The 12421-nt window shown below is 44.4% G+C and overlaps 1 protein-coding gene across 3 annotated transcripts in view; it reads left to right on the top strand.

Moving 5' to 3' along the window:
* The window catches only part of Ptpn2 (protein tyrosine phosphatase non-receptor type 2), a 60202-nt gene extending 57280 nt beyond the window's left edge, over positions 1-2922 (top strand). Inside the window, exons 10-11 of one of the 3 annotated variants that reach the window (XR_005285365.1) lie at positions 326-466; positions 2556-2922. Coding sequence is in view for 2 of the 3 variants with exons in the window: in XM_038329538.1 (XP_038185466.1) it covers positions 2556-2577 (22 nt within the window). In the remaining variant the exon portion in view is untranslated. Of the gene's footprint in view, positions 1-325 lie in introns of all 3 variants that reach the window. The other 2 variants (XM_038329539.1, XM_038329538.1) reach the window with 2 other exon arrangements.
* Positions 2923-12421: the final 9499 nt, after the last annotated feature.

Below are 12421 nucleotides of genomic sequence, written 5' to 3'. Positions count from 1 at the left end.
CTTTGTAAGTTGTTTTTTTTTTTTCCCCTGCTGTCACTGCTTGCCAGTGTACCAGTGCTTGAATGGAAACCTTGACCTGCCTGATGGGCTTTGTGAAGGCTCACATACAGTATAGAGAGCTCTGACGTCTGTGGATGGCCTGTCAGAGAGCGTTTTGACTTGGGAGCTCTGCTTGGTTGTAACGTTCACAGTGGTTTGAGCAGCGAGTGTGAGGCCATCTCCTATAGTCTGCTCCGGATGCTCTCTGCTTTCACCTTACCTGCTTTGTTTGGGGCTGCCACAAGGAGAACTGCATGGGAATTTTTTGTTTTCTTTTTCTTTACAGAGACCACTTTTGAGAAGCATCGACTTACTCTTTGTAGTCACTCATTAGGCATAGATTTTTCAGACCCATGATGCTGTTGATATTTTAAATGACTATTTTAAAAAGTCTTTGAGTTTGGGAAGTTCAGGAGAGGAAGCCTGGGTAAGTTTCTCTAAAGCATGTTTGGCTTACCATGGTTAGCTTGGATGATCTCAGAATGCTAGTGTAAATGTCTCATAGCAAAACAACTTTTTGTTTTTTGGTTTTTCAAGACAGGTTTCTCTGTGTAGCTTTGGAGCTTGTCCTGGAACTTGCTCTGTATTCCAGTCTGGCCTAGAACTCACAGAGATCCACCTGCCACTGATTCCCGGGTGCTGGGATTAAAGGCGTGCGCCACCATTGCCCAGCTGCAAAACAACTTTTAATGCAGTATGACTTTCCCTTTGCCATGGACCAGGGAAGAACATTCCAGTGTTTACAGCAGCAGCATGAAGACAGCTGATACCCAGAACACCCACACAGCTCTTGATTCCACTTGATTTGTGTAGACCTGTTTTATTTTTGCCTTATTAGAAATAAAGTGGTAAAGATCTGTTCAAGTAAATAATAGAATTTCCTAAAAATCCCACTTGCTTTTATAGTCTTATAAATAAAGCTATTCCCTACGATTTCCTCTTAACTTTGTTACCTCTAAACACTATTTGCTAGGAAGTAATGAGTTTTAAAAACAACAGCTTGTCTATTATTAAGTGGCAAATTTATTATTCTTGGTAAATGTGTGTTTAACCAACCATAGGAAAGGGCAGCTGTGTGTGTGTTGAACATCTGTAGCTTTGCCAGCAGCTGACACTTTAGATACTTAATCTAAATCAAGGCTACATGACACTTTAGATAGATAGTACCATCCTTTAAGTCGGAAGTAAATGATATACGATCACCCTGTTTAGTGCAGATAAATTTGAGATACAAACTCCAAGACTGGGGATGTTCTCATTATGTCACACCGCTGTTCCTTATTTCAAGTATTTATTTAAACCAGCCATTTAAGTGGGGAAAAGATAGACAGCCTATTCTTAACTGAAAATCCAAACAAATTTCATTTATTAAGTGGGAGGGGGGAATCCCATTTAAAATACTTTGCGGCGATGAAGTACTAGATGTCTTCGGTGCCAAAGCATGGCTTCATCCCCTCCCTGTTAAGCCCACATTTGGCTGCAGTGGGAACCAACCACTTTGGTTCCAGGCTCTAGAGTCTTAAGTAAGCGTCATGGTTTTTCTGTGACCCATGACATCTAAAGTGGTTGGTTTTTTTAATGTCAGCGCTGAGTAATCAGTGTTGGGAAAGAAGACCTAGTAGACCACCGCAGGAGCTGCTACCTTTTGAGGAACAAGCCAGTAGGCAAGAAGAATCTTCATTCTCTTGATTGGGGAGGGAGACCCTAAATGCTGGAGAGCTGTTTTATTTCCTGTTTATGCATGCTGACACAAAAGTAACAAGCATTTACTTTGGTAGCCTGTGTGTGTGTGAGAGAGAGAAGGAGGTGGGGTGGGGTAAGGGAGTCGGTGCAAAAAAAATGGAAATAACCTCCCAAAGGGTTTGCTTACTGATAAATAATTGTGAAATAGCAAAAGCTACTGCTTTTAAAAGTCACAGCCCCGTCTCTTTGTTTAAATGCCTTATCTTTTTTTTTTCTTTTTTTTCATTTTACTTTTGGCATTAAAATGCACTGAACCTGTCATGTTTTACTTACTTTAGTAGTTATAGTCATTAGTGTTATCCTTCAGGAGAAAATACAAAGGCTGAAAATAGCAATTGAAGTGTACAAGCCAACTTTATGTCCAGACTTTCAATTTTCTAGCAGTCTGACAGTGGTTGTCCAAACGGGATTAGACTTTTGCATTGAAATCAGACTGTGGGTAAGTCTAACACATATAGTAAAATCCTGCTCTATTCTTGTGACTACATTATTTTTTAAACTTGTCTGTCTCTTGGTAAATTATGTAGAGGTCATTTCTTAAGTAGGACAGGACGGCCTAAAAGACTGAGTGATTATTGAAGAGGTCTGTCTCACAGCACTTCTCCCTGGAAACCCGCCCTTTGGGGAAGCACTTGTGTGACTGGATGTGATATGTCGGATTGGTTTTGGTTGACTTCTCAGTTCAGTGTTAGTCCTTTCATGTTTGCATCTGTGTACATCTCCGTGTGTGGTAAATATGAATTGAATAGATGACTTCTTATTTTATGTTTTAGGCCAAGATTGACAGACACCTAAATATTCATGACTTGAGACTATTCTGCAGCTATAAATTTTGAACCTTTGATGTGCAAAGCAAGACCGAAGCCCACTCCGGAAACTAAAGCGAGGCGCGCTCACCCTGTAGATCGCCTCACCGGTTGTCTGTTTACAAAGTAACAAAGTAAGCTTTACATCCAGGGGATGAAGACCACCACCAGCAGAAGACTCGCAAACCCTTTAATTTGACGTGTTTTTTTAACATGTATGAAATGTAGAAAAGATGTAAAGGAAATAAATTAGAAGAGACTACTTTGTATTGTACTGCCATTCCTAATGTATTTTTATACCTTTTGGCAGCATTAAATATTTTTATTAAATAGACCATTGGTTTGTGTGTGTGTGTGTGTATGTGTTATATCAGGACAGCTCCAATTTAAATAGTGAATATTTTCTCATGGGTTTATTCAATTTTATTATAGCTAGAAATTAATATTTAAGTGGAAATCAGTTCAAAATACAGGTCACTTGGCTTCAGCTATCCTTCAGTATGCTTTCTATCCTAAGTAGTAGTGGTTAGGCAAAAGTAGCAACAGAAAAGTTACAGTATTGCTCTCGTCACTTAGGTAAACCATCTGTAATAGTATTATTGCTTAGTGGTGCAGTTTTCAACATCTCATTGGTGTTGGACATTGTGTCTTCTCCAAAATTTCCTTATGTAAAGGTGTCAGAGGTTCCTTACCACTTGTGGCTTCTCCCTTATTCCCTGTCTAATATGCACAATAGTGGTAGGTTTGGAACATTCGTAACCCTCTTAGTGCTGGAGAAACTCAAACCATGCCATGCTCACAGCAGCAATGCTTCCAGGTAGTAAGGCAGATTCACCTCTTTCATCCTTTAAAAGTCTGCTTGCATTATGTTCCTTTTTACCCTGTATGCCAAGGCTTCTGGGTAACTTTGAGTTCCTGCTGTATCCTTCCTAAAATGCTTATTACCCCAGAGTACCACAGCAGGCTTCTTCCCATTGTGTCAGAAGAATTGCCACAAAATCCATTCCCCTTCCTCTCATTCATGGTCCACACCTTTCTTAATCCCCTCCCAAAATGGCTCAGAAAGACTTTCACTTACAACCATAATCATAGAAAGCCATGTGGCTTCTAGTAGTGATACTGTGGACTCCCCAGACTGGACATCGCTGGCCTTCTAGTAGCGATACTGTGGACTCCCCAGACTGGACATCGCTGGCCTTCTAGTAGTGATACTGTGGACTCCCCAGACTGGACATCGCTGGCCTTCTAGTAGTGATACTGTGGACTCCCCAGACTGGACATCGCTGGCCTTCTAGTAGTGATACTGTGGACTCCCCAGACTGGACATCGCTGGCCTTCTAGTAGTGATACTGTGGACTCCCCAGACTGGACATCGCTGGCCTTCTAGTAGTGATACTGTGGACTCCCCAGACTGGACATCGCTGGCCTTCTAGTAGTGATACTGTGGACTCCCCAGACTGGACATCGCTGGCCTTCTAGTAGTGATACTGTGGACTCCCCAGACTGGACATCGCTGGCCTTCTAGTAGTGATACTGTGGACTCCCCAGACTGGACATCGCTGGGCTTGCTCCAACTGTTTCTAGAGATTCCGAAATCTCAGGCCTCTGGTTTTGACATACTGATTGTGGTTGATCTCATCTCTGTACAAGTCTTGGTCATGTCCTGAAGTTGATTACATGCAACTTCTTAAGCCCCAGGCCAGCTCTCCCCCTTCAGTTCTTCAAACCCTAAATCTGCATCCCTAACTGGATCCTTAGCCTCCAGAATTGGACATGATCTATATTCCCACTTCCACGTGCTTTGCATTCACTGGGAACTCAAGCCTTCCTGCTTCCTCTACTTAGCTCTGTGCCCATGTTCACAGCCTGCTAATCTTGTTCACAGACAATTGCCTTCTGTCCCTGTCTTGGTTAAAGCTCCATTATGGTGTGGATTACAGCAGAGACTTCCCTTCGCCTTGGCAGTGCTGCATACTTACACCGATTCTCTGCACAGCTTCCCAGGGGCTGATCCAGAAATTGACATCAGTACATCTTCTCATTCCCTACCTTATATGTGTGTGTGTGTGTACATGTGCACTCTTGAAGGCAGCAGAGGACTCTCACTCTCTTCCTTATTCTTCAAGACTGGATCCCTCATGGAACCTGGAGCTTTTCATTTCTGTTTTACTTGGTCCAGGAGCCCAGCCAAACTCAGGGTCAGTGTATTCAGTTAAGCCTCTGGAGTGCCCTCACCAGCCTGCCCAACTGACCAGCTGTGGTAGGTTGGCCGGTGTATATAGGCCACTCAACTACTCCCTATAACATTACTGAGGCAACCCTGAATTCCTTGGTACTTTAGGAACGAACAGCTTGTTGGTGGAGCATGTGCTTAGCAAATGAGGCCCTGTGTTCTGTTCCCAGCACACATACAAAAAAATACCCTTCTGTTCTCTTAACCTATTTTCCATTTTTTGTAGCTAGTGTCCTGCTACCACCCTGTGCTACACATACCACACACAACCTAAAGCTAAGACAGTACTCTCCAGGTGCTGTTACTTTCCAGCATGAGCCCACCATCCCTAACCAATTCTTGTTTTTACACACTCCCAAGTGAAATACTTAAAGGTTTCTCCAGGCATTCGATGCTGATGCTGGAGCACAGAGCAGTGGGCAATGGATAAGCACGGTTGAAAGGTCCACCTGAGGTCCCTAGCTCACCTGTCCTCTGGCTTCTCCCAAGCTAGACCCCATGAGATAAATAGAGGTCAGGCAGTCAACCACATCACCATGTGGTCAGAAGCCCAACACCAGAATGTTCAGAGGGAAATGTCAGTGGTTAAGAGCAAGTGCTACTCTTCCAATGGACCTGGGTTCAGTTCCCAGCAACCATGCCAGGTGGTTCATCCAGGGAAGCTGATGCTTTCTGGCCTCTGAGGGCACTGGCATTCCAGGCTTGCACACTCGTAAACTTAAATGATAAATAATTTTAATGGTGTCTCTCAATAGAGGCAGGCACACAGGGTTCCTCCCAGGTCTAAGATAGCACTTTCCTCTGAGTGTGAGGGAGAAATAACTTTTCTTGACTCCCAAGTGTAAGGCTTTCTGTTCATTCCTGTATGAGTTATGGAAGAATTGATTTTGGCTCATAGTTTGATAGTATCCATCATTACAGGAGACAGCAGCAGGGGCATGAGGCAGCTGGTCACCTTGTGCCCACAATCAGGAAGCAGAGAAATGCTGATGCTCACTTCATCTCTCTCTTTTTAAATTTTATTTTATTTTTTTTATGTGCATTGGTGTTTTGCCTGCCTGTATGTCTGTGTGAGGATGTTGGATCTCCTGGAACTAGAGTTAGATGTTCGGTTGGAAGCATCACCTCAGCTTCCTAACACCCCTTTATTCAAAGGCAGGATTATTTGCCTGGGGGCTTCACCCAAGCTCCTGGCATAAAATCCCTCCCCAGGGAGGGTCAAGAAAGCCTGCCAAATGGTAACCCCTCCCCAGGGAAGGTCAAGACCCTCCCACAGGCTATTTAAACTGCCCCCCCACCCCACTGCCTGAGAGTGAACACGTGGTCTCTTCTTTTCTCTTTTCCCCTCACCATGCTTTCCCAGGGCAACCTGGGAGCATTGCATTAAACATGAGCATCTTTTATTTGGTTTAATTTAGTCTGATTGGAATTATTTGCATTGGCGGAAAGACTCGTCTTAGAAATACCTAACATTACAGACAGTTGTGAGTTGCTGGGAATGGAACTTGGGACCTCTGGAAAAGCAGTCAGTGCTAACCATTGAGCCGTCTCCCCAGCCCTCATTTCTCTTTTTTACTCAGTCCAGGACCCCAGCCAATGGGATAGCGCTGTCCACATTCAGGGTAGGTCTATTCAGTTAAACTTCTCTCAGAATACCTTCATCAACCTGCACAGAAGTGTACTTCCTCTGTGATTCTTGGCAATGGAAATAAACAATCATAAGTCCCAGTTCACACCTCCGGATCCTCCTAGAATAAACAGCAAGTATGGTAAGCCATGGTTAATGCACATTTCCCAGTGTCTTGGTTGGGGTTTTGAGACACCGTGATCATGGCAACTCTTATAAAGGAACACATTTATTTGGGGTGGCTTACTTTTTCAGAGGTTTTGTCCATTATCGCCGTGGCAGGACATGGCGGCGTGCAGGCAGACATTGGTGTTGTAGAGGTAGCTAAGAGTTCTACATCTTGTGCAGGCAACAGGAAGTGGTCTTAGACACTGGCTGTATTTTGAGCATTGAGACCTCAAAGTCCACAGTGACATACTTCCTCCAACAAGGCCACACCTACTCCAACAAAGCCATACCTCCTAATAGTGCCACTCCCTTTGGGGGCCATCTTTTTCAAGCCATCACCTTCCATCCTAGCCCACAAAGGGTTGTAGCCATGTCAAGTGCAAAAGTGCATTCAGTCCAGCTTCAGAACTGTACATAGTCTGTAACAGTCCCAAACTTAAACTAAAGTTCATAGTCTCTTCTGAGAGTCTGCCAGTCTCTTTATCTGTAACCGCCTGTAAAATTAAACAAAACAAAACAAAACAAAACAAAACAGATCACATACTCCCAACATATAATGACACTGGATATGTATTACCCATTCCAAATGGAGGAAAGGGAGGATAGTGAGGAAATATTGGACAAAAGCAAGACTGAAAACCAGCAGGGCAGATTCCAAACTCAGCATCTTCATGTCATGTCAAAATGCTCTTCTTATATCCCACTCCTTCCAGCTTTGTTGATTGCAACACACTTCTTTCTCTTGGGCTGGTTCCACTCCCTGTCAGCAGCCCTCCTCGGCAGCTATCTCATGGCTCTGGCATCTCCAATATCTTGGGGTCTCCAAGGCAATCCAGGCTTCAGCTTCCCTTCACAGCTTCATGGAATGGCCTCTTTAGGTCTCCATTCAGGGACATCCTGACACATGTCTGGCTCAGCGGATTCCTGTAGTCATTGAGGGAAATTCTATAACCCTTTCTACTCTTAACTCCAAAACCACATGGCTGAAGCTTCCGAGTTCTGCTGCTCGTTGCGGATGGAACATGGTCCTCTTGTTCAATCACATCTTCACCAGCTTCTGCCTTCTAGGCGCTAGGATTAAAAGTGTGCCCCATCACCATCCCTTAGCCTTTCTTCTTTTTCACTAGTTGGAATTTAGCTGGGTGGCATCTTGCCCCAAGGTTACCACTCCCTTTAGACAACATATTAATATTTTTCTCTTGAGCCAGGCCCCCACAGTTCAATAATTTAGCACCACTGTCTTCCATGTTTTTACAAGTATGTCCCACTAAGCAACACTTAAAGCGGTCAACTCCTTTCCTAATCCACAGTCCCAAAGTCCATATTCCTTAAAATAAAGGCACAGTCTGGCCTATCCCAGCACTATCTCAGTCCCTGGTTCCAACTTCTGACAGGGTTTCTATTGCTCTGAAGAGACACCATGACCACGGCTGTAAGACCCAGCCATGATAAACTCCATAGAGGCCCGAGTCTCAGTAGTTTACCCTAAGACAATACCTGGTTTCAAGAAAGACCACAACCGAGACTGCGAGGCACCACCCAGAACACACTCCAAAGGAAATTCCTAACGTTCCAACCTTTATAGATAGGATCACCTGCCAGCACACACCCATAGCTTTTTACCAGGACACCCTTCGACATATGCCAGGCAATCAGGGGTTCTGAATCTTAGAAATCTCTCACCCCTACCTTTGCCATTTAAAACCCAACCCCAACTGAACTCTGGGCTCGCCAATTCGTTGGACACAAGAGAGCTCCAGTTCACGAACTTATGTAAGAATAAAAGCTCTTTGCTTTTTTACATACAGGACTCGGTCTCCTCGTTGGTTTTGGGGGGCGGGGTGTGGACTCCGTGATCTAGGCATACCAAAAACAACTCATTTTTTTCTTTTTTTGAGACACAGTCCTGGCTGTCCTGGAATTCACCCTGTAGACCGGGCTCAGGTCAGGATCTCAGAGAGATCCACCTGCCTCTGCCTTCCGAGAGCTGGGATTGCCACCTCCTCCCAGCACAACACTCTTATAAAAGACAAACATTTAATTGGGGTGGCTTAACGTTTCCAGAGGTTTAATCCATTACCATCGTGTTTCCGATATGGTAGCATGCGGGCAGACACGGTGCAGGAGAAGCAGCTGAGAGTCCCACACTTGACTCAGGCAACAGGAAGTGGTTTGTCTAACTGGGCGTGGCCTGAGCATATAGGAGAACTCAAACCCGGCCTCCAGTAGTTGCTGATGAACGTGGACAGAGGTTTTGTTTCCACACATAGTTCAACAGTCAGGAGGCAGCCATAAAGGGAACCTGGCTAGGGTCAGAGCGTGAAGATAGATGGCAGACCAGGGACTACAGAACCTGCATGGCTCCACACGTGAAGCGATGTCTGGAAGATTTCCAGGAGCTTAGGCCGCATCCAACAAAGATGCACAGGGACTGGAAGTGGTTCAGCAGGCTGGGGTCTGTGAGACCCAGGCCTGAGTGGAGTTCATACACATTCACTAACATAACTGGATGCCATTTGGAGGGCGTTGCAGGGCTAGACTGCTTCCAGGTTTATCTGCTGCAATCTTGACTCCAATTGGAGGGTATTGAGAGGTTGTTGGGACTTTAAGAGGTAGGGCCTCATTGGAGGGGACTGAAGTAGATCTAAGAAAAGATTAGCTCCTCTCAGAGTGAACTGTTATGAGTCAGCCTAGAGCAGAATGCTTTTTAATTCATAAAGCTCACTGCCTCAGGCACTTTGTTATATAAAGAAAATGGACAAAGACATTGTCCATAAACATCTGCTGAATGATTACTATTTTCAAAATTATCTCAAGAAGGTAAATTTATTTATTTAATACATTTATGCGGGGTGGTGGTGGTGGCGCACGCCTTTAATCCCAGCACTCAGGAGGCCGAGGCAGGAGGATCTCTTGTGAGTTCGAGGCCAGCATGGTCTACAAGAGCTAGTTCCAGGACAGGTTCCAAAGCTATACAGAGAAACCCCATCTGGAAAAACTGAAACAAACAAAACCCAAAGCCCATTTATTTATTTAACCCCCCCACACACACTCTGTGTGTGTCTGTCTAGGAACTAAACTGCTCGTCAGGCTTGAAGCAAGCACTGTCGACTGCTGAAGCCGTCTCAGTAACCACCTTCACTGTTGTTGTGTGTGTGCTGTTTAAAGCCAGGGAAATGGTTCATTGGTTAAGAGCACTTGTTGCTCTTGCAGAGGATCCAGGTTCAGTTCCCAGCATCCACATGGTGGCTCACAACCATCCATACCTTCAGTTCTAGGGCATCTAATGCCCTCTTCTGACCTCTGCTGGCAGTAAGCACACACTTGGTGCACATACATACATGTAAGCAAAGTACTCATAAATACATCTAATTTTTTCCAATAAAAAAAATCCAGATAGGATGGCTCATATCTGTCAGGAGATGGAGGCAGGAGACCAAAGTTAGTTCAAGCCTGGTGTGGGTTTCAGAACAAAATCTTATTTTGAAAAAAAAAGAGGTAAAAATTAAAAATTTTCTGTTTATTTTAATAGTCTTTTTGTTGTTGTTTTGTTTTTTGAGACAGGGCCACAAAAGACAGCATGTAGTTCTGGCTATTGTGGAACTCACTATTGTAACCAGGCTGACCTCACAGAAATCTGCCTTCTCTACCTCTGGAGAGTTGCCACCTCTACAGAATTAGTTGTTTCTTTCTTTCTATTTATTTGTTGCAGTAGAGGTGTTTACCTTTAATTCCACTACTCAGGAAGCAGGCAGATCTCTGTGATCTTTGAGGTCAGCCTGGTGTACATAGCAAGTTCCAGGATAGCTAGGGCTAACCAGAGATATCATTTAAAAAAAAAAAAAAAAGACAAACAAAAATTAAACTTTTTAAAATCTGAGTTATTGAAAAAAAATTTCTATCAAAAATAAAAAACTGAGAATAGTGTTAGTTTAGGCCCTTTTTTGTTGTTTAGTAAGACAGAGTTTCTCTGTCACTGGCTATACTGGAACTACCTCTGTAGATCAGACTGGCCTTAAACTCAAGAGATCTGCCTATCTCTGCCTCCTGAGTGCTAGGATTAAAGATGTGCACCACCAGCCCAACTTAGGTCCTCATTTTGAGCTCCACTGTTAATATAATAGTTGTATTTATTATGTATAAAATGTTCCTCCTGCATGTACACCTCCATGCCAGAAGAGGGCACCAGACCTCACTCCAGAAGGTTGTGTGAGCCACCATGTGGTTGCTGGGAAGTGAACTCAGGCTCTCTGGAAGAGCAGCCTGTGCTCTTAACCGCTGACCCATCAGTGCAATCAGTGACCTCTAAGCCCTTCTCCTAAGACTGAATGGCAGTTCTGCACTGCTGGGTAAAGCTTGGCTGCATGCCTCCAGGGCAACTGAACTTTTGAGGGACACTTGTGCCCTCTGAACTTGTCTTGGCTGAGTCTACTGGGCACCTCCTACATCTGAAAGTCACGTGCCTGGGTCAAGGCAGGCCGGAATTCAGTTCTTCCTGACCTCACGCAGGCCGCTCTTCTCAGGCCACAGGGCTGAATGACACGGATTCTGTGCAGTTAGACTGTGTGCACACCTGGGATGAGCTGCTCTGAGGTCCCAATTGTCTCTAGCACACTTCTCATGGCCACTACACATGAAAAGACATCTGCTGAAGGGCACGGCTGGTTCTCCCAGGTAGGAGAGGGCGCCGCTTCATATGGGACTTGAACTCATTTTGTCAGGCTTGGCAGCAAGCACCTTATCTGTCTTGTTGGACTTGACACCTAGTTATTTATTTATTAATTATGTATACAATACTGTCTGTGTGTATGTCTGCAGGCCAGAAGAGGGCACCAGACCTCATTACAGATGGTTGTGAGCCACTATGTGGTTGCCGGGAATTGAACTCAGGACCTTTGGAAGAGCAGGCAATGCTCTTAACCACTGAGCCATCTCTCCAGCCCCGACACCTAGTTTTTTCACAGAGTTCATAAAATAATTATTTTGGTTCTTTTAAATTTGTTAAAACTTGCTCTGCGGCACAGAATATAATCACTGTTAGAGATCCCACAGACTGCCAGCCAGAGCTGTACTCCTGTTGGATGAGTCTGTTAAGTCCATTTGGTGGACAATGTAGCTTAACTTGAAGTTTCTTCATGGATTTTGTTTGGATGATATATGGACAGATTAACAGCAAGACACTGAAGTCACTTACCACTGTTCTATCAGGACCAGACTAACCTCTTATGCTCGTTACTGTTTACTGTATGAAACTGTAAGGCCTGATGCTCACTGCATTTAAGAATTGTATGGTTTGGGGGGCTGGAGAGATGGCTCAGAGGTTAAGAGCACTGCCTGCTCTTCCAAAGGCCCTGAGTTCAATTCCCAGCAACCACATGGTGGCTCACAACCATCTGTAATGGGGTCTGGTGCCCTCTTCTGGCCTGAAGGCATACACACAGACAGATTATTGTATACATAATAAATAAATAAATAAACAAACAAATAAATAAATATTTTTTTAAAAAAGAATTGCATGGTTTGGCTGAGTGCTGGTGACACAGGCTTTTAATCACAGCAGGGAGGCAGAGGCAGTCCAATCTGAGTTTGAGGCCAGTCTGGTCCAGAGTGAGTTGCAGAACAGCGAGAGCTACACACAGAAACTGGATTCAACAACAACAACAAGGATAAAAAGGACTGCTCAAGCCGGGCGGTGGTGGCGCACGCCTTTAATCCCAGCACTCGGGAGGCAGAGGCAGGCGGATCTCTGAGTTCGAGAAAGGACTGCTCAGTCTAACAAGTACGTATCCTTTCCTGGTCCTAGTT

The sequence above is a fragment of the Arvicola amphibius genome, chromosome 5 (assembly GCF_903992535.2).
Source record: "Arvicola amphibius chromosome 5, mArvAmp1.2, whole genome shotgun sequence".
In the NCBI taxonomy this organism is placed as follows: Eukaryota; Metazoa; Chordata; class Mammalia; order Rodentia; family Cricetidae; genus Arvicola; species Arvicola amphibius.
The sequence above is the reverse complement of the archived record's forward strand: the minus strand, read 5'-3'. Positions and strand labels throughout refer to the sequence as shown.